The 26854-nt window shown below is 40.6% G+C and overlaps 1 protein-coding gene across 1 annotated transcript in view; it reads left to right on the forward strand.

Moving 5' to 3' along the window:
• ELAVL4 (ELAV like RNA binding protein 4) overlaps positions 1–26854 on the forward strand; it is a 96235-nt gene that overhangs the window by 22023 nt on the left and 47358 nt on the right. The window contains exon 2 of the mRNA XM_049875189.1: positions 20226–20466. Coding sequence (XP_049731146.1) covers positions 20226–20466 — 241 coding nt within the window. The remainder of the gene's footprint in view (positions 1–20225; positions 20467–26854) is intronic.

Here is a 26854-nt window from a genome sequence, read left to right on the forward strand (position 1 = left end):
CGAAGTGATTGGGGGATTGGGAAAAGGGTATGTTTGACTTGATGGCAGACAGAGACGAGGGCTTTCCAGGCCAAGGGGAGTACTAGTGCTGAGTATGGCACCAAGGGAGAACATGGTGTATCCTGATTTGTCATTGCTGGCTGCAGAAGGATGCTTCCCAGAATGTGCCTTCTGGGGCTTATGGAGTAAAGGTGGGTAAAGGAAGAAGATGGGAGTCAGTGACAGGAGACCACCGTTCAGCTCTGCACCATGTGAACAGAAGTTAGTCACTTCACACTTCTGTTTGCTCCTTACCCCTTAGTTTTCTCAGCTGTAAAATCCAGTTGACTGGAGGGGGAAAACCCACCCATCTCTCAGGGTCTTCATGCAGATTAAATGAGGTAATAGGTGTGACTGTTCTTACACAATGCCCCAAGTCTAACGTGATCTCATGAATTGATATGTGTTAGTCTCACTTCTTTGGAGGGACGGCACTTGCGCTGTTATCTCTGCACTCTCCACCACACCGCTCTGACTGTGCCCTGGAAAATTCTTTTGAAGCTCCTTCTGTCAGTGTAATATTCCTTGGGCTTCATGGGAAGGGGGGTGCAGTCCAAATGCTGGAGAGTGAACCAAGAACAACCCCTGCTCTTCCTGAACAGATCCATGTGGAAAGCCAGAAATGCCCTCTGCTACCAGTATACAGGAGTCCCTGGGTAGTGCAAATGGTTAAATGCTCAGCTGCTAACTGAAAGGTTGCAGGTTTGAGTCCACTCAGAGGCACCTTGAAAGAAAGGCCTGGTGATCCACTTCCGAAAAACAATGCATTGACAAGCCTGTGGAGCACAGTGCTACTCTGACACACACGAGATTGCTGTGAGTCAAAATCCACTTAGCTGCAACTGGTGTTTGGTGTTTTATCAGTATACAGAGTGCACCGTGGCAGTTTTTGAAATTTCACATAAAAACATCAGGGTTTTCCTCGAGAGGAATCAGAAACCCTAATGGCTGTGCTTATTATATTTGAAGTGTCTAACTTTAACCCATTAACAGTGGAGGATTTTTTGAAAGGGCACGGCACATCAGAAATTGTGTTTGTGTTAAAAATGATGCTTTCATTATTCATATTTAGAGTTCTTTTAACCCCTCCCACTTTGCCAGGTATTTTCCTGACTGGCATTGTTGTGAGAACTTATTAGTTAATGTTTGTGAAGCATTTTGAAGATGAAGAAAATAGCTATTGCCATAGATGATGAGTAGTAATGCTTTAAAGTGGTCTTTTCTATTTCAGAAATTAAATTCCAAGGATAAATCTTATCAGCTCTTAAAATAATCAACTTTGCCACCTGCGGCACATTTTAACGGGCACATATTTTCAAAATGTTACATTTTAGACAAGGGGAATGAACGTGTATTGAGTACTTACTGTGTGCCAGGCTCTGAGCCAAATGCCTGAAATTTGCTATCCCCACAACAACCTGCGAAGCGAATGGAATTGTTCACATTTTTCAGATGAGTAAATTTAAATTGCAGCTCTCTAAGTGGCTTAACCCAAGGTCAAGGCTGGAGCTGGTTTTTCAAATCCAGGTCATTTCAACTCCAAAACGCATAGAAGTTCCATTATACCATGTAGAATTTTGAATTAAGATCCTTCTTGTAACATCCACTTATTTGGCAGTATTCACCAAGTACTAGACAACAGATATACAGCCTGGCATGTTTTGTGTGTGTGTGTGCTTTAGGTGAAAGTTTACAGAGCAAATCAGTTTCCCATTCGATAGTTTATACATACAGCCTTCCATGATGTTGGTTGCATTCCCCTCAGTGTGTCAGCACTCTCCCCATTTCCACCCTGGGATCCCCGTTTCCTTTCATCTGGATTTTTTACCCCTTCCTGAGATGAGGCTCTTGCCTTTGGGCAAATGTTGTCCTTCTGATTTTGTATAATTGGTTATTCTAAGGAACACAGTCCTCTCTGGTGTTATTGTTTATTTTATGGGCCTATCTATCGTTTGGCTGAAACGTGGTCTCTGGGAATAGCTTCAGTTCCAGGTCAGAAGGGCTAGAATGGTTTTAATCAAATTGGATCATTTACTTTCCTTAAAACTACTGGATTTCGTTTTGTGGTGATAAGAACTCTTGCCTCAGACTTGGAGGTTTAGGAAAAGACACAGAGCCTCTGTTTTTTCTGGGGATGGAGGGGAATAAGAATACCCACTTCGTAAAGATGTGGGAGAATTAAGTGAAGTAATGTACATGAAGGCCTGTATCACCATTTATTATGCACTTACTATCATTAGTATTTGGAATCCTTGGGTGCCGCAGATGGTTAACACACTTGGCTGTTGACCAAAAGGTTGGAAGCTCCAGTCCACCTAGAGGTGCCCTGGAAGAAAGGCATGGCAATCTACTTCTGAAAAAATCAGTCATCGAAAACTCTGTGGAGCACAGTTCTACTCTGACACACATGGGGTCGCGATGGGTCAGAATCGACTTGATGGCAACTGGTACTGGTGTTATCGTTAATATTGGAAGGAGCTAATAATAATTACTTGAACTAAACATTTTTCCTGTATAACCAAAAGCACATTTTAATCATCATTATAACAGAATCTCCATTTATTGAGTCTTTGCCACAATCTGAGCAGGTAGGTATTTTTCTAGGCACTTTGTATGTACTTTTCCATTACCACATTTATGACATTATCTAGTAATTACTTATTTACTTACTTACTTAATTCCTTGAGGGCAATGACTTTGTTCTCTCCTTCATATCCCCTGCATGTAACATAATGGTTTCTGGCCCTTCGTAGGAACTCATTAATGTTACAGAACTTAGCGTGGCTTTTGTTCCCTTGCACAGCTTTTTTCTTCTTTTAAGAGCTAGCTTCAATTGGGGGGAGGTTTTATTCAAATGAAGCACTATATTTTAAAATTGTGGCTCATAACTTGCTTTAAAATATTTCCAGAACTAAAGAAATTTTGAATATTGCTAGCCTTTCACTTTCATAAAAGGTATATTTCTGGGATAAAAAGAATGTATCAAGAATGGGAAGAGTTTGCCACACAAACTTACTTTGTGATTTCAAAGGACAGGGTTATCCTCCTCAAAGAATGTGAATTCTTTTCAAATACCTTAGTGTATATACATGTATCATATCCACATTATTCTTAGAATTAACATATTAAATTCATTCCTCAAGTTCCTTGTCTGAGAGTTATAAATTATGCAGTTTGAATTATAAGTGTAATAATGTTGAAACTTCATCTTGTTTTTTAAAAAGTCTTCTGATTTCTGAATTTTATCTGTTTACGGTGATGGAAAATTTGGCAACGGATATTGGTGATGGTTACACAGCATAATTGACATAATTGATCTCACTGCATTGTACAAGTGAAAAATGTTGAATTGGCAAATCAACAAAAAAAGAAAAAACAACCAAAAAAAAGAAAATTAATTTTTTTCTTTTTGACCAATAATGGTGAGGTAATGAGATTTCAAAAGCATGTTTTGCAAAGGGCAAAAGATTGTTTGTAAGAACAGAAATTTGAATTTATTTATTCCCTGTTTCAATCCAAATTCTATTTTTAAGAGGCAGCAAGATTTTTTCAAAATAGAGCAATGAGGAAACTAAAATGAAGGAAAATTAAGAAAATAAAAAAGTGCAATAAGTTCAGAGATAAGGTTCATGTTCTTTAAAAAAAGTTTGCAATGGGGTCCCGTGCTCTTGCACATAGCAGGCTGCAGATTTAAGGCTCATTTTTCCTCGCAGCGTTTACGAAGAGGGACCCCAGTGAATTACAAGATTCAGTGTTCACAAAACAAAAGCAAACCCATCACACAGAGGACAGAGAATATAAGGTAGTGGTTCATTGTCATAATACAGCATTTGCCTCAAAGCAGTCAGAAATATTCTGATAATGGGTATTTGTGATTTTCATTTTTCCCTCTCCTTTTGCTGCTTTTTCATGATATTTTTAATAAATATGTATTAGGAGGATCTCCGTATGTAGGAGAGAGAGAAGCTTAAAAAACACAGTGCGGAATGCTGCTTGACAGTGTCATACATTCACAAGATGTCCTTGAAGATGGAGCACAGAACAGAGATCAGGGAAATTTTGGCAGCTGCAGTTGGGGAAATAAATGGCTGTTGTGTGATTGGGCAGATCCTGAAAGCAGGCTCCTGCTCAAACCATGTAATTAAGAAAAGTGGGAGCTTTTGTCCAAGTGCAGAATGTTCATAATATCAGAGTTTGTCAGCAGGAGCTTTTAGAACGGATCAGTACTTTTCACTCCCTGATCCAGGGAGCGGTTTTCTTATAAATCATCTTCTCTCCTTGCTGTCCTCGTGAAGGTTGCTGCCAGGCGATAAGGCAGACTGAGATTGTAACCTTGCTAATTCAAAGTGATTTAGGTGACGGGGAGACGGAACCAGAGACTGTTTCAAGAGATGTGATTTTTATTCCTTTGGGCTCCCTTGTGCCCTCGAATGTAGGAACAAACAGAGTGTGGCCACGGACAGGCCCTGCAGAGTGGCTCTGGGGAGGGGATGGAATCATTTTTAATACTGTGGCTCCAAACTGGTTTGAAGTATGGACATTTTCTTTCTTTTTAAAAAATAACTGCATTTCAGATTTTAAAAGTGCTATATTCTTATTGAAAAAAAACTTGGAAAATAAAGATGTGGACAAGTATAACAATCACCTATAATCCTACATCTGCTGTTAGCATTTTGGTTCTTCCCTCCTACTCTGCGTATGTTTGTATATAATTTAGAAACTCCATTTCTTATTTCACCTGTTTTCTATGATGATCATACACATTTTCCCGTTTTATAAAAACCCATTATAAACATGATTTTAACAACTGCAGAATCCTTACTGTAAAACTATATAATAATTTAACCATTTCCCTTCTTGGGTCCTTAGGTTGTTTCTTTTTATTCATTCTTCTAGATACACTCTTCCTGATATACTTCATTGTGCATATTTTTAACTGGAAAATTTTGAATTGGTTTCTGAGTTTCAGAATTGGAGTCATCGGGTCAAATGATTTGAATGTAAGGTACAGAAAGGTTGTGCCAATTTGTACTTCCACCAACAAGACTATTTCACTACACCTTCAAGCTTGATAGTGGCTAACCTTGAAATCCTATTTTTCTTTGTAAACATGTTGCCCACAAGTAATTCAGAGACAGACTTCTCCCAGTCCTTGTCCGAATTCTCACCAGTACTGATTTGGTAGAGTCCAGTTTGACTTCTAACAATTCTGATTTCGCAGAGAGTGTCCAGGGGGATTATATTGCCCAACTAGCTCTCTGAAATAGTTTGAAGGATAAAATTCTCTTATCAGGTCAAAAATATTTTTTCTAATGTTTCTCTCCCATTAAAAAAAAAAATGAAAGGCAAGGATGGGGAAAATTAACAATAAAATTTGAAGTGTGATAAAGTAATTTTCAAATTTGAAGCTACCCTATCAGAATGACATTTAAAATCTTTTCACTAATGAACACGTAATGCACATATAATATAAACGAGGCTGTGTGAATTATCTATGAGTATAATTTACCATTTAATCTGTATGCTGAACAAATAATACGAGAAGCTGGACTATACGAAGAAGAACAGGGCATCAGGATTGGAGGAAGACTCATTAACAACCTGCATTATGCAGATGACACAACCTTGCTTGCTGAAAGTGAAGAGGACTGGAAGCACTTACTGATGAAGATCAAAGACCACAGCCTTCAGTTTGGATTACACCTCAACATAAAGAAAACAAAAATCCTCACAACTGGACCAATGAGCAACATCATGATAAACGGAGAAAAGATTGAAGTTGTCAAGGATTTCATTTTACTTGGATCCACAATCAACCGCCATGGAAGCAGCAGTCAAGAAATCAAAAGACACATTGCATTGGGCAAATCTGCTGCAAAGGACCTCTTCAAAGTGTTGAAGAGCAAAGATGTCACCCTGAAGACTAAGGTGCACCTGAACCAAGCCATGGTATTTTCAATCACATCATATGCATGTGAAAGCTGGACAATGAATAAGGAAGACTGAAGAAGAGCTGACGCTTTTGAATTGTGGTGTTTGCAAAGAATATTGAATATACCACGGACTGCCAAAAGAACGAACAAATCTGTCTTGGAAGAAGTGCGGACAGAATGCTCCTTAGAGGCTAGGATGGCGAAACAAAGTCTTATATACTTTGGACATGTTGTCAGCAGGGATCAGTCCCTGGAGAAGGACATCATGCTTGGCAGAGTACAGGGTCAACGGAAAAGAGGAAGACCCTCAACGAGGTGGATTGACAGTAGCTGCAACAATGAGCTCAAGCATTACAACGATTGTAAGGATGGCGTAGGACCAGGCAGTGTTTCGTTCTGTAGTGCGTAGGGTCGCTATGAGTCGGAACCGACTCGACGGCACCTAACAACAACGACAACATAATTTACCATAGCCACTCATACATACATTGAAATGCTGAGAACCAGTTTAACTTACTCAGTACCTTTAGCTTCAGAATGCCCACAGATAATCTCTCTCCTTTGAATTGCACAATTGGAAGAGCTGTTAGCATTATATGATTCCTTTTAACAAAGAGAAGGTTGCTCTACACAGATTTTTCTAAATTTCACCCTCTCTACTCCCCTTCACTCTCCTCCCTATCCCCAACCCCAGCTTTGTTAAGAAAACAAGTATTTATTTTTCAAAATAAAATATATTTCTGTAAAGAATTTAATCTGAGTGTGCATAAAACTTAAATTGAGAGACCGAACCTAATCCTTTAGATCACAGTATACATGTAGAATAGCACATTTCTTCTTACAGCTAAGTCTCAATCTATTTCCCCACACTCTGAGCCACTAGCCAGGCATTTTATAAATATACAATACTTATGTTTACATGAATTGTGCCATTGGCTATTGTTTATGCATTTCATCAGAAGGTAAGTTGACTTAATCAGTCTGTGGGCAGTTTTTCAAATGTTTCATTAACTGTTGTTTGTATGGGAGATGAAGATAATATATTTTCCATTACAACTGGTTCCCACCTCAACACGTACCCATAGCTTAGGCATTTGGTTATTTTATCCACATTAAATATTCGGAGTTCAGAAGGGCTCAGAGGTGGGATGGGAAAGAAATTGTTTTCCAGTTGATTTTTTATTAGAGCTGCTATTTTTTGCAGGAAACCTGAGCTTGCCCATGAAGTTGTTAAGGATTTATATTAAAATGAAGTATTTGTCTTTTTCAAATATGACTGTAAAAAAAAAACAGATTATTGAAACTTAAAGATTGTATTATTTGCCAGTTTGGAAAACAGGACTGAATGGAGGGGGGTAATGAAGGGAAGATTCCATCGTCTTTATAATAGCTCACGGTGCTGGAGAGTTTGCTTAAAAAGTCTATTATAACCAAATACAAAGAGGCTTTACCAAGACTGTGTGCTGTCCAGTGGATTCTGACTCATAGTGACCCTATGTACAACAGAATGAAAATCTACCCGGTCTATACCGTCCTCACAATCGTTGCTATGCTTGAGCCCATTGTTGCAGCCACTGTGTCAATCCATCTTGTTAAGGGTCTTCCTCTTTTTCTCTGACCCTCTACCAGCATGATGTCCTTCTCCCGGGACAAGTCCCTCCTAATAACAGGTCCAAAGTATTTAAGATGAAGTCTGGCAGTCCTTGGTGTATTCAATATTCTTCACAAACACTGTAATTCAAAGGCATTGATTCTTCTTCAGTCTTCCATATTCATGGTCCAGTTTTCACATGCATAGGAGGTGATTGAAAATACCATGGCTTAGGTCACACCTTATTCCTCAAAGTGACATCTTTGCTTTTCAGCACTTTAAAGGGGTCTTTTGTAGCATACTTTCCCAATGCAGTACATTGTTGGATTTCTTGACTGCTGCTTCCATGGGCATAGATTGTGGATCCAAGTAAAATGAAATCCTTGACAACACTAATATTTTCTCCATTCATCATGATGTTGCTTATTGGTTCAGCTGTGAGGATTTTTGTTTTCTTTATGTGGAAGAGTCATCCACACCAAAGGCTGTGGTCTTTGATCTTTGCCAGAATGTGCTTCAAGTGCTCTTCATTTTCAGCTAGCAAGATTGTGCCATCTACATATCACAGGTTGTTAATGAGTCTTCCTCCAAACCTGATGCCACATTCTTCTGCCTATAGTCCAGCTTCTCAGATTATTTGCTCAGCATACAAATTGATAAGTACAGTGAAAGGATACAACCATGACGATACCTTTCCTAATTTTAAACCACACAATATCCCCTTGTTTTGTCAAACGACTGCCTCTTGATCTATGTACAGGTTCCACATGAGCACAATTAAGTGCTCTGGAATTCCTGTTCTTTGCAATGTGATCCATAATTTGTTATGATCCACACAGTCTAATGCCTTTGCATAGTCAGTAAATCAGAGGTAAACATCTTTCCGGTATTCTCTGCTTTCAGCCAAAATCCATCTGACATCAGCCATGATATCCCTGGCTCCACCTCCTCTTCTGGATTATCTTCAGTAAAATTTTAATTGTATGTGATACTAATGGTATTGTTTGATAATTTCCACATTCTGTTGGTTTTCCTTTCTTTGCAGTGGGCACAAATATGGATGGCTCTCTTTCAGTTGGTTGGCCAGGTAGCTGTCCTCTAAATTTCTTGGCATAGGCGAGTGAGTGCTTCCAGCGTTGCATCCATTTTTTGGCACATCTCAACTGGTATTCCATCAATTCCTGGAGCCTTGTTTTTTGCCAGTACCTTCTTGTTTTTTGCCAGTACCTTCAGTACAGTTTGGACCTCTTCCTTCAGTACCATTGATTCTTGATCATATGCTACTTCCTGAAATGGTTGAACATAGACCAATTCTTTTGGTACAGTGTCTCTGTGTATTCCTTCCCTCTTCTTTTGATGCTTACTTACATTCAATTTTTTGCCCATAGAATCCTTTAGTTTTGCAACTCGAGGCATGAAATTTTCCTCAGTTCTTTCAGCTTAAAAAATGCCAAGCACGTTCTTGCCTTTGGTTTTCTAACTCCAGGTCTTTGTACATTTCATTATAATACTTTACGTTTTCTCCTTGGGCTGCCCTTGATATCTTCTTTTCAGCTCTTTTACTCCATCATTTCTTCCATTCACTTTTAGCTACTCTACGTTCAAGAGCAAGTTTCTGAGTCTTTTCTGACATCTACTTTGGTCTTCTCTTTCTTTTCGTATTTTTAATGGCCTTTTGCAAGCTTCATGTATGATGTTCTTGATGTCATCTCACGACTCGCCTGGTCTTTGGTCATTAGTGTTCAATGTGTCAAATCTATAATTGAAATGGTTTCTAAATTCAGGCTGGATACACTCATGGTTGTATTTTGGCTGTGGTGGACTTGTTTTAATTTTCTTCAACTTTGACTTGAACTTGCATATGAGCAATTGGTGTCCTGTTCTGCAGTTGGCCCCAGCCTTATTCTGACTGATGATATCAAGCTTCTCCATTGTCTCCACCGATGTAGTCGATTTGCATTGTAGTCAATAATGCCTAAACCAAACCAAACCAAACACAGTGTGGGCGAGTCGATTCCGACTCATAGCAACCCTATAGGACAGAGTAGAACTGCCCCATAGAGTTTCCAAGGCGCACCTGGCGGATATGAACTGCCGACCCTTTGGTTAGCAGCTGTAGCATTTAACCACTACGCTACCAGGGTTTCCTCGATAATGCCTAGGAAAAATGAAGTTTCGATTATGCTTTTCATATTCGTGTTGGCTCTGGTATTTTAAGTATTAATGTCTCTTTTTCTCTCCAGTGGCTGCTGATTTTTTAAAAGCCCTACCTACCAGCACTGAGAATACTCTTGGTATCTCCAGTGAAGAAGATGCTGTTTCAGAGGGGGGATGCCTCAAGCCTACCTTATTGTTACAAACAGTCATTTGCTTAGGCCATAGGCATTTAGGCTGGAAGCAGGACTGTCAGTTCAATATCAAAATGGCATACGGTTACCAATACTGGCTGCCGTAGAATCGATGTCGACTCATGGCAACCCCATTTCTGACAGAGTGAAACTGTGCTCCATGGGCTTTCAATGGCTGATTTTTCAGAAGTAGCTCTCTAGGCCTTTCTTCGGAGACACCTCTGGGTGGATTCGAACTGCCAACCTTTCAATTAGCAGCCAAGCTAGTTAGCCATTTACACCACCCAGTGACTCATGGGTAGGGTTTGTCTTTGTATACAGGCAGTCTGACTTAGGGACAATTTGGACAACTCATACTTGCCCTTTAACGTTATGTGAATTTTCCCTCACTCTTAAAGGATTGAACCAACCCCTACTTGCAACAAATTCTTCATCATAACCACCTTCACTTGCTGCACACACAACTTTTAAATCATTGAAAATGCTTCGTGTCTTTTTTGCACTAAAGTAAGGCTAAATAAAAACTGTATGCACCTGTTCCAACTTACCTACAAATTTGACTTAAAGACACAGTTAAGAATGGATCTTGCTCGTAAGTGGGGAGGAAGGGGGAGACACCCTGTATTTAATTTATGTTCTTTTGGTGAGGAGGGAGTTGTTAGAGAAACTCTGGAGGGCATAATTTAAAAGAAAGGGGTATATGCAATTGATTTTATTTATTTGTTTACATACAACCTTCTTCCATCCCCCCAGCTTAAACCCTGTAAGGGCCGGGACCAAATAATCTTTGTTTCCCCAGCTCCTAAAACATCGCCTTGGTCTATAATAGCACTCAATAAACTTGTGGTGAATTGAATACACTTGTTTTAAGGATATGCTGAGAATTTTTTACCACATAACTTCCTAGAGTAAATAGGTCTTTCAGGTTATTTGTGTATCTGCCCAGAGGTATTATTAAGCTGTCAGCATGTTTTCCCCAGTTGGCATTAAGTATTTTTTCTAGAGTTTTCTAGTTAGTTTCCAGCAGATTGTGCAGAAACTTTGTATAAATGATTTTGGGGACATGAGTGCAGTCTTCAGCCAGAATCCCCTGGTCCAATGGTCTTTGTGAGTTGTTACCTATAATTTGGGTGTGTATGGTAGAGCATAAGGGGTATTTTTCCAAGTTTCCTTTTCATAGAGTGATCAGATCATCGATCTCAGCCGCTCCTCTTGGGCCGAGTTAGTATGTGGCTCCTTTGAGGCTGAATCATAACCAGGAAAGAGTAGCATTTAGAAAAAAAAAGATGAACCTAAAGGGACTTGAGTGAATTAAAGCCTCTTGGAAAGAAGGAAAGGAGGGTGTGGATTTCATGAGTTGGAGGAAGAAACTTTAAAGAAATATTAAATTGGGGGGTTGTAAGGACATTTTTAGGAGCCCTGATGGCATAGTGGTTAAAACACTAGGCTGCTAACCCAAAGGTCAACAGTTCAAACCCACCAGCCACTCCACAGGAGAAAGACGTGGTAGTCAGTTCTTGTAGAGGTTTATAGCCTTGGGAACTCTATGGGGCAGTTCTACTCTGTCCTATAGGATGGCTATGAGTTGGAATTGACTCGACGGCAGTGGGTTTGGAAGGACATTTTTAGTATCTTTCAAAGAGGAAGAAAAGAAGTGAGGAATTATTCCTAAAAATGTCTGTCTTCAGGAACACAAAGCCCGCTGTGTAGTTTTCTAACTTTGGGGATTTGTTTTTCGAATTTTTGAAAAGTGGGTGAGATGCAATAGTCTGGGCTGTTCCACCAGAGTCTAACATACTGTGTGTCAGAATTTTATAAGGGTTAAGTGGGAAATGCCTACAAAGAGAATTAGGACTTTTATTTTTGTTCTCAAGAATAATTTAAATCTATTTCTTTAATGGTTTGATTCAGTGACTGCCCTTGGTAAACATTATTCTTCATGCTCTTAGGAGGGCTTGTTCTGTTACATAAGGGTTAGCTTTTATACATAAATTTTCAAAAGTCCCTCCACCATGGTAAAACACCTTTAAATACTCATTAAAATATTTAATAAAATACACGTGTGTGTCTCAGATTATACACTTGAGACACGTTTGCCATCGGTGCCCTCATTCAGCATCTTACTCACTTCGCATGCTGGCGTTTAGGGAGGCTGAAAGCAGAGGGGGAGTACTTGGAAAAGAAACATCATATTTCTGTGCTCTTCCTTGGTTCTTTCCTCTTGACCCCTTTGCATGAATTGAGCAACGAGGCCAGACCTCCCCCAGAAAGCCAGGAGTTGAGAGCATCATGATGGGTGCCTGTCCGCCCGGCACTGGGCTCTTGGATGATGAATGTCAGCAGTGAGGAGTTCTACATCAGGGCAGCTTCCTGTAATGTAAAGCTGTAAACTTTTATTGCCTCGTGAAGTAAATCCTGAAAGTGTAAACTAGGTTAAGATACATAAATGCAAGGCTCAATATAGTTTATTGTCAGACTGAACTTTTATGGAAAATATTAGGGCAAGAACATGATACGGTGTGGCTGAGAGGATTAGTGAGAGGGCCATGGTGGCACTTCTGACGTGGCGCTCCAGGGCCCAGGGGCAATTACTGAGTCCTCAGTCATCTGGAGGAAGACCAGTCCTGTAACTGTAGCCTGACTTTGCCAAACTTGAACAAATTAAAGCATTGTTAAGAGCAGGAGATGAAAGGAGGTGTAAAGATTTCATGAGTTGATTAAACAAATATTACAGGGGGCTTTAAGTACACTTTTTTTTTTTTTTTGAGTCCCTGGGTGGTGCATACAGTTTACAAGCTCGGCTGCTAACCAAGAGGTTGGCGGTTCAAGTCTATCCAGAGGCACCTCAGAAGAAAGTCCTAGTGATCTACTTCTGAAAAATCAGCCACTGAAAACTCTACGGGGCACAGCCCTACTCTGACACACACGAGGTCGCCATGAGTTGGAGCCAACTTGATGGCAACTGGTCAAGTACATTTTTAGAATTTTAGAGTGGTCTTGCTTAATATACTTCAAAGACTTGACTGGCTACAGTACTTGCACTCTCTGACATATGGGCCCTTCAGCAATAAATATTTGTTTAATTAATGAATGAATATGTTCTGAAAACAAGAAATTACATGAAAAGACTGAAGGAAGGAAAGTGTCCACTGTTTGATTATATTGCTACTCTTAGCTTTTCTAACTCCCAGCCTAGATACTTAGGTGCTGGCATTTATCTTTCTCCCTGTTGTAAAAATATTCACAGTCCTAGCTAGCATTTGTGGGGGGATTACCATGTCCGGCGCACTACCGGGGGCTTCGCGTACATTATCTCCTTCAGTCTTTCAGGACAATTTGGTGAGGGCGGGTACCATTAGTATTCCATTTTGATACTAACAAGATCACAGGGAGGAGCCCTAGTGGTTCAGTGGTTAAAGCGCTAGGCTGCTAGCCAAAATGTTGGTGGTTCAAACCCACCAGCTGCTCCATGGGAGAACAATGTGGCAGTCTGCTTCCATAAAGATTTACAATCTTGGAAACCCTATGGGACAATTCTCCTCTGTTCCATAGGATCACTAGGAGTCGGAATCGACTTGATGACAGTGGGTTTTGGCTTAAGACCATAGGATGCTCTGAACCACCAGGCTCAGCACTCTCCCTCTGAGTGATAGTTAAATGGGGCTGAGATGAGTGTATGCAGAGGCCTGGTTAGAACAGGGGACGCTATATGCTGTCAGCCAGCATGCTCAACTAACTGGTGGTGGGTGAGTGTATATGTGTGTGTGGTGGTAGGAGAGATTCTAAACTTTCCTATCAAGAAGTAAAAAGATGGTTAGTCTACACAGAGGTAGAAATGCACCAGATGTGTCTCAGGCTTGTGTGGGAAAGATCATTTTGGGGCTCTCGATCCATAGACAATGGACTGATTTTAGTGTACATCAAATGTGTGCATGTACATTTTTCTGGGCAGAAAGGGCCAAGACATTCAACAGGTGTTCTGAGGGGTCCATGCCAGCCAAAGTCTCAACCCTCCTGCTTGAATGAATGCTTCTTAAAGCCTGGACTTCAAATAATTATCTAAATGAATGCCTAGCATATAATTGGTGCTCAATGAGTGACTGTAACAAATGAATACTGGGGGACCTTCCTTAGACTGCTTACCTGCTCTGTCCTCTTTTTTTTATCTGTAAAATGAGGGTGATGTTAATATCTGATTGCTTGGGATTCATAGGGTTGTTGGAGGGATCCATTGAGGTACTGGGCATGCAAGGACTGTCATTCATTCAACAGTCCTTCATGCAGAACCTACCACGCACCAGACCCTGTTCTACATGCAGAAGCTACCATGACACACAAAGTAGTTGTGGTTTCTGTGCCATGGAACCCAAAGTTCAGGTTGCCATTCTTTTTAAACTGTAAAGTCCTTTGTACACAGAAAGGTATGGAGATAGACACTTCTCCACACCTGTATGCAGGTACACTTCTATGGTATGGCCACACTTCCCACTCGCTCCCCCCCCACCCCCCCGCCCCGAAAAGGAGAAGTAAGTCACAAAGTATTCAAGTGTGGTAGTCTGTAGACCTGGTATCCTGACCTATCTCTGCCACTAACTAGCAGTAACCTTGGGTGGGCCATTTCTCCTTCCTGGTCCTCAGTTTCATCATCATTAAAATTAAGGGGTTGGGCTCTGTGGTCCCTGACGCTCTTTGGTATCAGTCATGCAGCCACACTGTCAAGTCTATGAGGGCTGGCTCTTTGTCTTTGCTGTCTCTGTGTCCCCGGGGCCTAGTACCCTGCCTGGCACACGGGGGCTCTATTGTTATTGATCTGACTTACCCAGATCTGGCCATAGTGGAAATAAGCTCTTTTTATATGCATATGACCTGGCATGTCCAGGAAGTAGTGAAAGGTAACAGGTATCTTGGGTGGGCAATGGCAAGAGATGTGAATGAACAGATAATTAAAGCCATTGAGAAGGACTTGATATTGTGGCAAGGGAGATGCCGTGAGGGGTAAAGAGGGCCGGCTTTTTGTTTCAGAAGCACCCTGAGAAAGAGGCTGATGCCATCCTCTGCTCCTTACTTCCTGTCTGCGGGGATAAACGACCCTGAGCCGTGATCTGTCAGCTGCATGCCTGAGGTCTTCCCTCTTGCTTTTGTTGTGTATTTTGCAGAAAAGAGTGGTGGGAGGGGTGAGGTTAATGCATTGAATGTGAGTAATTAGTCATTCAAACCATCGACAGTTACAATGACAGGATTTGAGTGCCTCTGTTATTGTGCACTGCTCTAACAGTTTATCCCTGAAATTTTCTGCCTGTATAATGTTTCTTAAAATATATCACGGGAACATAAAAGATTTAATGCGGTGCTTTGTACAACCATTAGAGTTTGAAGTCAACTGAACCTCCTCGGTGCTCTCTCTTGGATGCTGACTGTAATTCGCTTCTTAATTGCCATTCAGACAAGGAATGGGGGCAAGTCAGAGGTTTGGAACATGGTCAGCTGCAAAGTTGACTGTGAGACCCACACAGAATGTTTCATTAAAGTATCTAGGCACACTTGGTAACTGATAAATTTATTTGCAACAAAAATTGTGCTGTTAGAATATCAGAGGCCTTAGCCTGAGAAAGCAAATCTTCTGATTTTGCCTAACCAGCCTGTGTGCTTGGAGGATGTGTTTCCCACCAACATACATCTCCTCCACTTGTCCGTTTCCTGAGAAGAGAGTACAGGTGTTCTGTCCTCAAGATCTATCACGTGGCCTCACAATGCCATAGTTTTATGTTCATGGGTTCAGTATCTTTACATCTTGGCAGCTTCTCTTATTTTCCAGGTAGTGTTTTAAAATCCTCTTGGTTTACTCGTGTCAGATTTGATCCTGCCATTTTTAATTTGTGACTCTTTTTTTAAGCCTGTTGTTGCATTCTGGGAGACCCCAGTAAGACTAGTGAGGGGTCTTATTAAATGATGTGTATTAACACATTTACAAATGTTTCTCAGCTTTCAGACTGTACATTGTTACTGAGATAGCTCTGTGTGTATGTGCACATGTATGTATTTTCATCAGTTCCTTCTGAATACACAAAAGGGTAACTGTAAACATGTGTGCAGAGCAAAAAGAACTCCATCTCCTTCAGATGAAAATGATGTGACCTAATTTATAGGTGTGGTCAGTTGGAGTTGCTCAGTAGTAAGTGTTATATCTAATGGCTCCTTTTCAAAGTGGGGCCCAGTAAGGTTTTCTAATCTACAGATAGGGCTCAACTCCAGGAGTCAAAACAAATTAGGAAATCCACATAGGATGAAAGGATATCCAGAAAACTGATTGGGAAACTGAAATTACTTTTCTTCCAACTTGATACGTCCTAGCCCTTTCTTGAGCTGGGAGATCCATGAGATGTTCATGTGGGCAAGTGCATGTACCTCTGAAGCTGGCATCCAGTGAATGAAAGAGGAACACTGCTGTCAGGGTTCTCACTGGAGGTGACCTTTAACGGTCTTAGTCCCACAGAATCTCACCATGCTTAGATATGACTTACATTCCTTTACGTATTCCATCGTTAACACCCAAAAATCTGCCTTGGTTTTTCTAGGTGTTTGTGGAGAAGCCCTAAGAAGGGTAATTGAGACAACCTGAGAAAGGTGGAGAGCAGGGCAGGTGTTCTGTAGATTGGAGGAAGGATTTTTTTTTTCTGCCATTAAATGGAAATGTAGTAGTTAGGAAGCTCTGCGGTTCTGCTAGCCAGACCTCCTGAATTGGATAAATTCTGTTTTTTGAGTTTCTTATCAAGTTGGCAGTGCTCCGTGTGTTTGTTGCCTGGACGCCTGGCTTAGTGAAGCAGTCAGATGATACAGCAAATGGAGGCACCACACAGACCCAGGAGGCCAGCCAGCTTGGCAGAGCGGAAACCTGCCTCCCAGCCAGCAGTTGTGCTGTTGCTGTACAACGTCATCTCCCTTAGCATGTCCCCCTTCCACTGGGCACTTCTCTCTGGTCTTTTCCTAGACTCTCATCTCAAGGGCAGAGCAGGTGAATCAGCTTTTCTGGGTGCCGTTTCAGAACTTAAGGTTCTTCTCAAAAGTTCTTCTGCTTTCACCTTGTTGTCTCGGCCAGCCTTCCAGAACCCCATTGTTGACCTCAAACCAAGAAGAAAGTTCTGGGAATGTGATAGGTGGAGCCACTTAAATTACTTACATGATGGTAAAGAATCTTAGAAGCTCCCCACCTTCTTTAGTCTGCATTATTGCCCTGGCTCCTCTTGAGACTTCCTTTTTGTTGTTGTTGTTTAGTTTCCCGTTTGTGGTCATCAAAAGAGGAAACAGAGTAACACCTCACCTTTGTGGAACATGGGAAGGAACAATATTTATGGTGCCTTTGCCATTTGTGTTCTAGGCACTTACTAGATAGGATCTGTAATCCTGAAAGTTACTTTGCGCGGTAGGTTTTATGCTAGTTTTACAGAAGAGGAAACTGAGGTTCAGAGAATTGAAGTTATCTGCCTAAGATCACATAGCTAATAAGTGGTAAAGCCAGAATTTCAAGTCAGCTTATTGTCGGAATCGACTTGACTGCAATGGGTTTGTTTTGTTTTGTTGTCTATAAAATCATTCCTTTTTACTATATCAGTCTGAGAGGGTAAGCCAAAAAAAAAAAATTTTTGAATGTTGGTAAAGATGCGGAGCAACTAGAACTTTCATACTCTGCTGGTGGAAGTGTAATTGGTACAACCACTTTGGAAAATGTTGGCAATATCTACTAAAGCTGAACATAAATATACCCTATGGCCCAACAATATTATTCCTAGGAGTGTATCCAGCAGAATTTTGTGCACGTGTGTACCAAAAGACATGTACGTAATGTTCATAGCATCATTATTTATAGCAGTTCAAAAGTAGAAACAACCCAAATATCCATCAGCACTAGAACAGATAAATAAATTATGATATTTTCAAGTAATGGAATTCTGTACAGCAGTAGAGAACAACCTACTGCTAGGTATTTCAACATGGATGACTCTCCAGACACAATGTGTGAAAAAGACAAAAGAGTCTGTATTGTGTTGTATGTATAAAACCAAAAACTGTACACATTGCTGTCGAGTCTATTCCAACTCATAGCAACCCTGTAGGACAGAGTAGAACCCCCATAGGGTTTCCAAGGAGTGGCTGGTGGATTCAAACTACCAACCTTTTAGTTAACAGCTGTAGCTCTTAACCACTGCGCCACCAGGGCTCCATATTGTACGTATATGAAGTTCAAAAACAGATCAAACTGGTCTATAGATTTATCTGTTACCTTTGGGGTAAGGGCATGAGGAAGGCTTCTGGGATGTTAGTCACGTTCTGTACTGTGATCTGAAAGGTGATTATCCAGATATGGGTGGTGTTCACTTTGTGAAAATTAATTGAGTTGTGTCCTTAAGATTTTTACACTTTACTACATGTACGTTATATTCAACGAAAGTGTTTACTCCCCCCCCAAAAAAATTCTCTGGGCAGCCAAATAATGATAATAATGGAAGATTCAAGTTATCAAATGTTTGCTAAGCCTCAGTCTCCTCATCTATAAAATGTATAGAATATTAGATTCTACCTCCTTGCCTTCTTGTGCTGAATCAGTGAGGGAATTCTTGTCAGATGATTGGCAGAGTGAGCCAATAAACATGAATGATCATGGTCATGTTCCTATCACTGTTTCATTGCTTTACATAAATTATCTCATTGGATCCGTCTCACCAATTTGCAAGGCATGTGGCATTGTTCCCAATTTTCAACTGAGGAAAGCTAAGGCTGTAGTGGTTTAAGTTCCTTGTCCACAGTCACACAGTTACTGAATGCCAGAGCATAATGCTGTTTCCAATGAGCTGATGATCCAGCTGCAGGAATACAGATCAGTTTCAGAGGAGAAGGCAGCAATGCCATGATGAGTGGATAAAGGATGGCCATAGGCTAGAATGGAAGGGTGGAACTGATGGGCTGCGTTTGGGGCCAGGAAACCTGCGTGCAGGCCCAGACTCTACCCTGCTCTTGTGAAATGACAGAGCAGTCACCAGATGCCTCTGGACTCCGTCTCAAACATGAAAGTATTGACCTACATTTTATTCCTTTAAATGTCTTCCGAAGACGCAATTTTGTAATTGTCCGTGTTTGTCATCCTATACAGGGTATCTTCATGACCTGGCTCCTCGAGCTTAAACCCGTTTTCCATCAAAAATTCTTTTTTAGCATCATCTTGTTAGTCCCCCTAACCTATCCAAACAAACAAGCAAACAAACCCATTGCCATTGAATCAATTCTGACTCATAGCAACTCTATAGGACAGAGTAGAACTGCCCCATAGGATTTCCAACGTGCAGACAGTAAATTTGAACTGCTGGTCTTTTGATTAGCAGCCAAGCTCTTAACCACTGTGCCACAGTGCAGGTAATTGCTCTACTACATGTCGGTTGTCCTATCCTGAGCTGTTTATCTGTCCGTGTCATCTATACTGTAAGCTCCTTGACGGTATGGACTAAATCTTAGTCATCTCTTTATTTCCATGCATGCTACCTGGAACATTTCGCTCATCTGGGGAAATCTTTACATAAATATTTAAATCCAGAGAAAGTCCTTCTTGAGTGATGGTCGAGACATCAGCCTCAGGCTGTGCTGGACCTAAGGCAGAGACCTTGAGCGAACTTTCTTTCATATTTTTATTTTATTAGAGATCCAGGAGACACAGTAATGGAGTGACTGGGTAGAAAAATTATTAGATAACTTTGCAACTCCCCAGCATGTGTTTATGAAATCTGAAGTTGGATAAGTAATTAAGCATCAGTGAAAATCTAAGCCCTTCCCGTATGGAATGGCCCCACTTAATTTAATGTCATTTTATTTTATGAGATAGTTAATAAACAGGTACTGTATTTGATCTTGTGAGTGTAGCCCTCTATATTTAGCTTTTTCAGCTTTAATGGAACTATAATTTTAATCATGATTATTACTTTACATTTTAATTATAATTTGGTGTGGCTTAAGTATACATTTCTGAGAGTGATTGTATAATGAAAACAGGAATTAGCTTTTCATTAACAAAATAATGGGAGAGTTCCCACTGCATTCTAGTCTGTGTTCAGAATCTATGGGCTGGCTTAAAAATAGCAAGGGGAGTTTAACATTTTGGTTAAAAACATGCTTCTAAATCGGCTGTGTGCACAACCCGGTCTCTTTTGCTCCATCTTGCTTTATCCTGTTCTTTTGCCTTTCAAAAATAAAATAAAATCTTAAAAGGAAATTCACTTGTGTCTTTGAGATTTCAGAAGGCTTATTTTTATTGTTTTTATTTTTATTTAGATAATTAGCACCATGGAGCCTCAGGTGTCAAATGGCCCAACATCCAATACAAGCAATGGACCCTCCAGCAACAATAGAAACTGTCCTTCTCCCATGCAGACAGGGGCGGCCACAGATGACAGCAAAACCAACCTCATAGTCAACTATTTACCCCAAAATATGACCCAAGAGGAATTCAGGAGTCTCTTTGGGAGCATTGGTGAAATAGAATCCTGCAAACTCGTGAGAGACAAAATTACAGGTATGCTCTTCAGTATTCCAGGCTCGGGACTCACAGATACGTTGTTCTGTAAGATGTGCAGACCTTAGCAGAAATGCACACACACGATGATGCATCTGAGTGTCTGCATTGTGTATCCTGCTTGCCAGGGTGGTGTGGATACACAATCATAAACTCACACATGGGTGTACACGTGCATAAAGCCATATTGCGGATTGGTAGGACTGTGAAGCAGATGAAGATTTTGGAACTTCCTCAACTTTACAATGAAATGCTCCTTTGGTGTTACCCCTTTTTATCCTTAATCAGTGCCCCCTTCCCTTTGTTCTTTAGTTCTCATTTCTGTCCTCTGTCCTCCCTATACTCCACCCCAGTTTTTAATCCGTCTAGTCCTCTCCTCTCAGATTTGGTGCGTGTTCAATGTTCTTCCATGTGCCTGAGGCAAGTGTTTCAAAGTGGCCCTTGTGGCCTTGTGGAAGGGTGATACAGCTCCCATTGTCTCTGGGGCGAAATAGGCCCTACTGATAGCAGATTATTGTGGTATCAGCTACTCTGCAGTAGGAGGGAAGATGTTTATCAAAGATCTGCATATGAGGTATTTTCTTACTCTATTTGTTTGCTTTGAAGGTACTCTTAGAGAAGTTAGCCACTTTTTACTTGAAAGTAAAATAATACCCTGTATAATTTCAATACTTGACTTTTTAGGTACTGATGTTTTTTCCGAATCAACAACTGTTCATCAAGGACCTACTGTTTGCCAGACACTGACTCTATGATAGTGGGGAGGGTGAGGAGGGATGTCTCTGTAATCTTATTGGAAGTGAGAATATATTCTTGGAAAAATACTAGGCTATATAGTGATGGCAGTGAAGCTGCTGCTCTCTGATAATCCTGAAATCATTCACACTGAACTTGAAGCGTTTATCATTTTTGAGTGTTGGCCTTTGTTTCCCGTTCTCTGGAAAGTTTAATTGATGAGCAATTCATTGATATAAGAAAAGGAAATTCTGTGATTAAAACAGAGGATAGATCATCTTGGTCTTCAATCAGAGAATACAGTGTATATGTGAGCATGTAGGTATAAGTATTCTCTTATTCTTCCAGTTCTCACTTAAATCCCCACCCCCCCCACCTTATAAATTAAATGAGAATCCCTGGTGGCACAGTGTTTAAGCACTGGGCTGCTAACCAAAAGGTCAGCAGTTCAAACCTACTAGCTGCTCTGTGGGAGAAAGATATGCAGTCCTCTTCCATGAAGACTTAAAGCCTTGGAAACCTATGGGGAAGTTCTACTCTGTCCTATAGGGTCACTATGAGTCGGAATCAACTTGACAACAATGTGTTATATGGGTATAAATTCAATACTTTGCAATATCATAAAACTTAAAATAACTATACGACTTTCTAAAATATGTCACATAACCCTCCAAACGTAATTTCCTCACGTGTAAAATTGGAAAATAATGCTTATCACAAAGGGCTTATTGTGAGGATTAAACAAGAAACTGGATATATAGCAGTTAGCACAATGCCTATTACATAGTGGTCCCTCAATAAATGGGGACTTTTAACTTCTAAAAAATAATCAGCCATTGAAAACCCTATGGAGCACAACCCCATCAGTTGGAATTGACTTGATGGCAAGTGGTATACTGGTATATATTATTATAGGTACAGTTAGTATGTTTCTAGGACTGTCACTATGAGTCAGAATCCACCTGATAGCAATGAGGGGGAGGGAGAACCAGAACAGAGAAATTATATCCAGGGCTCCAAACAGGGCCAGGGTTTTAATGACCTTATCCTAGAGTGCTGGTTGTTCCATCCTTTAGTAGAATTGCCCATATTTTCAGGAAGCCAATGTTTAGATTTCTGAATAATCTTTATATAATAGGATGATAATTCAAACCAAATTAAAGCTAGTTAACCATATGATTTTTCCTCCCACTCCTGTATAGAAAATGTATTTTTGGTGTAGCCTTACCTTCTAAATAGGGACTCTGCCAGCTGTATTAGTGAATATTATTAATCACCTTTTCAGAAGCCTTCCTTTAGAACTGTAGTGAGATTTTTGAGAAGTACTGATTCATGGTGTTGTTCCTTGTTTTCTAAAGACACATGTTTAAACAAGCAGATTCCTTTACTGAAAGAATGCTAATTTGGTAGTTCACCGAGTGGATTTGAATAGGAGTGACAGCTTCGAAGACAGCCTTTAATTTGGTATACTAAACCAAAATTGTCAACTTTGGTTTGTTTAGCACCCTCTCCAGCACAAGCAGAGACATACAGTAGCATCTGAGCTTAAAGAAGAAGCTTGTGGGTTGAAAGCAGAAATACAATTCAGGCATAAATTTATAATTATGTGTTTTTTTTCTAATTCAGGCCAAAAAGAAGAATTTTATTTGCAGAGAACTTATGGGAATGAGCAGGGAAATAAAGAGAGACCAGAGATATTTGCCCTCATTTGGTAGCAGTGTTTAATAAAAGTAGAACTTGTGGTTGTAAAGAGTGCTTATTAAATTCTTCATTTACATTACCTAATTAATTCTAGCATTTTAAATTAACAGTGAAACTGGTCCCTGCTGTACCATTCCATAGTTGCAGCATATTTCCTCCATCTACCCGTTGTTGAGGTTTAATTGGCTACGCTGAAAGTCAGAGACGGGCAAGAGATAGGGCTGTGGGGAGGTGGGGAAGGGATGGGAATCACTGTTACAGAAGACCCTCCAAGGTCTACATTTGGGGTTAAGTCATAACACCAGCTGGAAGAGGTGAGGTATCACACCAGGCAAGTTGAAAGGCTGCTGCTGGTGGTTTAGAAGTCAGGGTAAATGACATCATAGGTATTTTTGTTGCCCTGATTTTTAACATCCCAGTCCCCCCTTTTCCTCCAACACCTCCTACAGATCTCAGTGCATCTCGATCCTGTGAAGTTTACAAGGAGTTCTGAATATCCAGTGGGAGGGTTGGGGGGTGGGAGGTGGCAAAGAGATAAGAATTCAAGATTTCCAGCCCTAAACTACTCCCTAAGAGATTGTTACGGCTCCCCTTGGAAGATTCTGGTTTATAAAGTTAAAATCCCTTGAGAGAGAGAGTAAGTGACTCTGTTGGTGGTGTTGCTGGCAGGCTAGATTCACCCCTGACTGTGAGTCCTCAATGAATTCTCCATTTGAGAACACGCAGAGGAAATTCAGGCACAGACTTAAGGTTTATGATAGTGAGGACATAACTGCCACCGTTTATCAAGCACTTGTTCTGTGCCAGGTACTTGTGCCAGGTACTTGATAAGCAGTGGATATACCTTATTTTATTTAACACTCAAGACAGTCTTCATTTTCTTAGATGAGGAAATTGAAGCTTACTGAGGTTAAATAACTTCACCAGGGCAGCACAGTTATGAGTAGGTGGCGGAGCTAGGATTTACCCCCCGTTTCCAAAAGCACGATTTTATGTAGAAGCACATACAGGGTACCTGTGCCTGTCTGCGATGAGTTCAGACACCTGCTGAAAGCCCATCTCCCCCATAACCCAACACAATGCTGTGCTCCTCTGAGTAGAGATTGGTGGCCATCCTCTGGAGAATCTACCATGGCTTTAAATGAGACTCCTGTGTATAAAGGCAGGCGATGATAGCAATATTGATCATATTCCTCCTGCAGAGTAGAGCCAAATTTACTGAAAGTGCCAGGATTAACCCTGGTGGCGTAGTGGTTAAGTGCTATGGCTGCTAACCAAGAGGTCGGCAGTTCAAATCCGTCAGGCGCTCCTTGGAAACTCTATGGGGCAGTTCTACTCTGTCCTATAGGGTCACTATGAGTCAGAATCGACTCGACAGCAGTGGGTTTGGTTTTTGGTGGGCCAGGATTAAGAGTCCCTTACAGAGCTTTTGAACATCTTTGTTACTTATCTTTTCAGAGATAGTAGATTTCTTTTTCCAATGCGGAAAGTGTACTTATCAGGATAATTTAGGTCCAGGTGGAGAAAACATGTGTCCTGAGTTGTTTTTGTGTGCAGCTGTGGGCACGTGATGGCACTGGAAGCCAAGTCCTTTGCTTTTCTTCTTCACCCATGTGCAGCCTCTACTGCTGTAGAGAAAGGGAAGTGTGTATGGCCCATAGGATTCATGCAACACAGAAACTCAAGGCAAAGAACATCAAACCCCTGGTAGAAATTATATTATTCTTCCCATGGACTTCAGAGATTTTAGTTCCTTGTTTCTTGTTTTGTTGCCTTTTTGGTTTTGGTTTTGCCTGCATTGCCGTTTCCTTACTAAATCTAAGTTCCTAGATGATCAGTATTTCAGGGGCGGAAACATATAGGTTGGCCAAGACAGGGTTAAGTGGCTCAAGGTATGTCTTGAACCCCGCAGAGCTGGAATGCTAAGTTGCATTTTTATAAATGTCTATCTTGTTTTCACCCCACCCCAGAAGGAATAAGAGAAAGGAAATAGAAATAGAATAAAAAAACAGTAAGGAAAAAAAAAAAGTAAGAAAGAAATCAGGCTAAGACAAAAAAAGTTTCTATCTGCCCACCCAGATTGTGTGATTATTTGCATCACGGTGATAAAAAAGAATTATATTATTACTTGAGGTCATGCTTTATGTGTGTCCATGCAGTGCAGTTTTTAGGAGTAATTTTCTATTCATTTCAGGCAAGTGAGAGGTCCAGTGGGGGATTTTTGAGGACAGGGCAGTCCAAACTGAATTCAGTCACAAAACTGAATCTATCAAGTGACCAGTGTTTGGGGCAGCCCATAAGTGCTGGGGGGGTGGGGAGGGGTGAGAAAAGGCGAGGTCTGTGTTAGCTGGAGCTACTGGGGGAGATTTGAAAGATGGGGTTAATTTTAGGCAGAGGAAAGGAAGAAAGGAATAGAGCTAAAATTCTGGTCTAAGAACAAAAGCGTTTTTACTCCTCTGCTTTGGACAAAGGAAGAAGAGCAGAAACATGCTTCTTAGGGTGCAGAGATCTAATACGAAGTATTGCCAAATGCAGTTAAACATCCCCAAAAATTAAGGTAGTGAGAACTGTACCCCAATGGAAAAAGACAACGTCCCCTAAACACCACCTCTAATCCATCTCTTCGTTTCTTTCTAACACATATCTTTGGCTTAATTAATGTTATCACTCTGAAAAAATAAATAAATAAAGTTACTTCACTGCTGTGGACATCAGCGTGAATACTTTGCTACTGCCTTTGTATCTGAAATCACATCTCTAATTAAAGGAACTAACTCAGTTTTGATGCAGTAACATTTGGGTAATATCATGGATTGAATTGTGTCCCACCCAAAATATGTGTCAACTTGGCTAGACCATGATTCCCAGTATTGTGTGGTTGTCCTCCATTTTGTGATTAATATAATTTTCCTATGTGTTGTAAATCCTAATCTCTGCCTGTGGTTAATGAGGCAAGATTAAATTATGTTCGAGAGGATTAGGGTGGGATGAAACACCCTTGCTGAGGTCACATCTTAGATCCAATATAAAGGGAATTTTCCTGGGGTGTGGTCTGCAAGAGATAAAAGGATAAAAGGAAAGGGAAACGGGCAGAGAATGGGGGAACTCATACCACCAAGAAAGTGTGGGGAGCACAGTGCATCCTTTGGACCCGGGGTTCCTGCACAGAGAAGCTCCTAGTACAGGGGAGGATTGATAACAAGGACCTTCCTTCAGAGCCGACAGAGAGAGAAATCCTTCCTCTGGAGCTGATGCCCTAAATTTGGACTTGTAGCCTACTAGACTGTGAGAGAATAAATTTCTCTTTGTTGAAGTCATCCACTGGTGGTATTTCTGATATAGCAGCACCAGATAACTAAGACAGGTAACTTCTTTTCTTTCTTGGATTTGTGAAAGTGCCAATAATCCTGTGTGTCCCTCTCAGTAGGCAAGATTTGGGACATGGACCGCAGCAGTGGTAGGAGTGTCTGCTGGAGCATAGAGGCCAGGAGGCATTACCTAGGGTACTTACAGCCTGTTGGGTTGAAGAGAGGAAGGTTAGGGTTGTGGATTGTTTTATGTTACCTCATATACGTTTAAGGATCTTGAGCTTATAGAGACTTTAGAAATTTGATTGAGTTTTATTTTGGGGATAACCTTAAAACCAGTAAAATCTCTGAAGAATACTAAAACATGAAAGTGCTTTCCAGTTACTCCTGAAATGTGAATTCAGCCCTGAGGTGAGTTTATTGACATTATTTCTTACAGCAGCCAAGATAAATAAGAATACTGGCAGCAGCTTTTTACGTTTGTACCTTTGGTGTGTTTTGCTTTAAATATAGTAGCTCGTTTAAACAGTAAATTGGAATTTCTTTCAGAATCATAATAATAGCCAAGTTTATTGAGCATTTACTGTGTACCAAGCATTGTGCTCGGATTAATATATGGATTTTCATGTAATCCTCAAGACAGC

This window comes from Elephas maximus, chromosome 3, assembly GCF_024166365.1.
Source record: "Elephas maximus indicus isolate mEleMax1 chromosome 3, mEleMax1 primary haplotype, whole genome shotgun sequence".
NCBI classification, from domain to species: Eukaryota; Metazoa; Chordata; class Mammalia; order Proboscidea; family Elephantidae; genus Elephas; species Elephas maximus.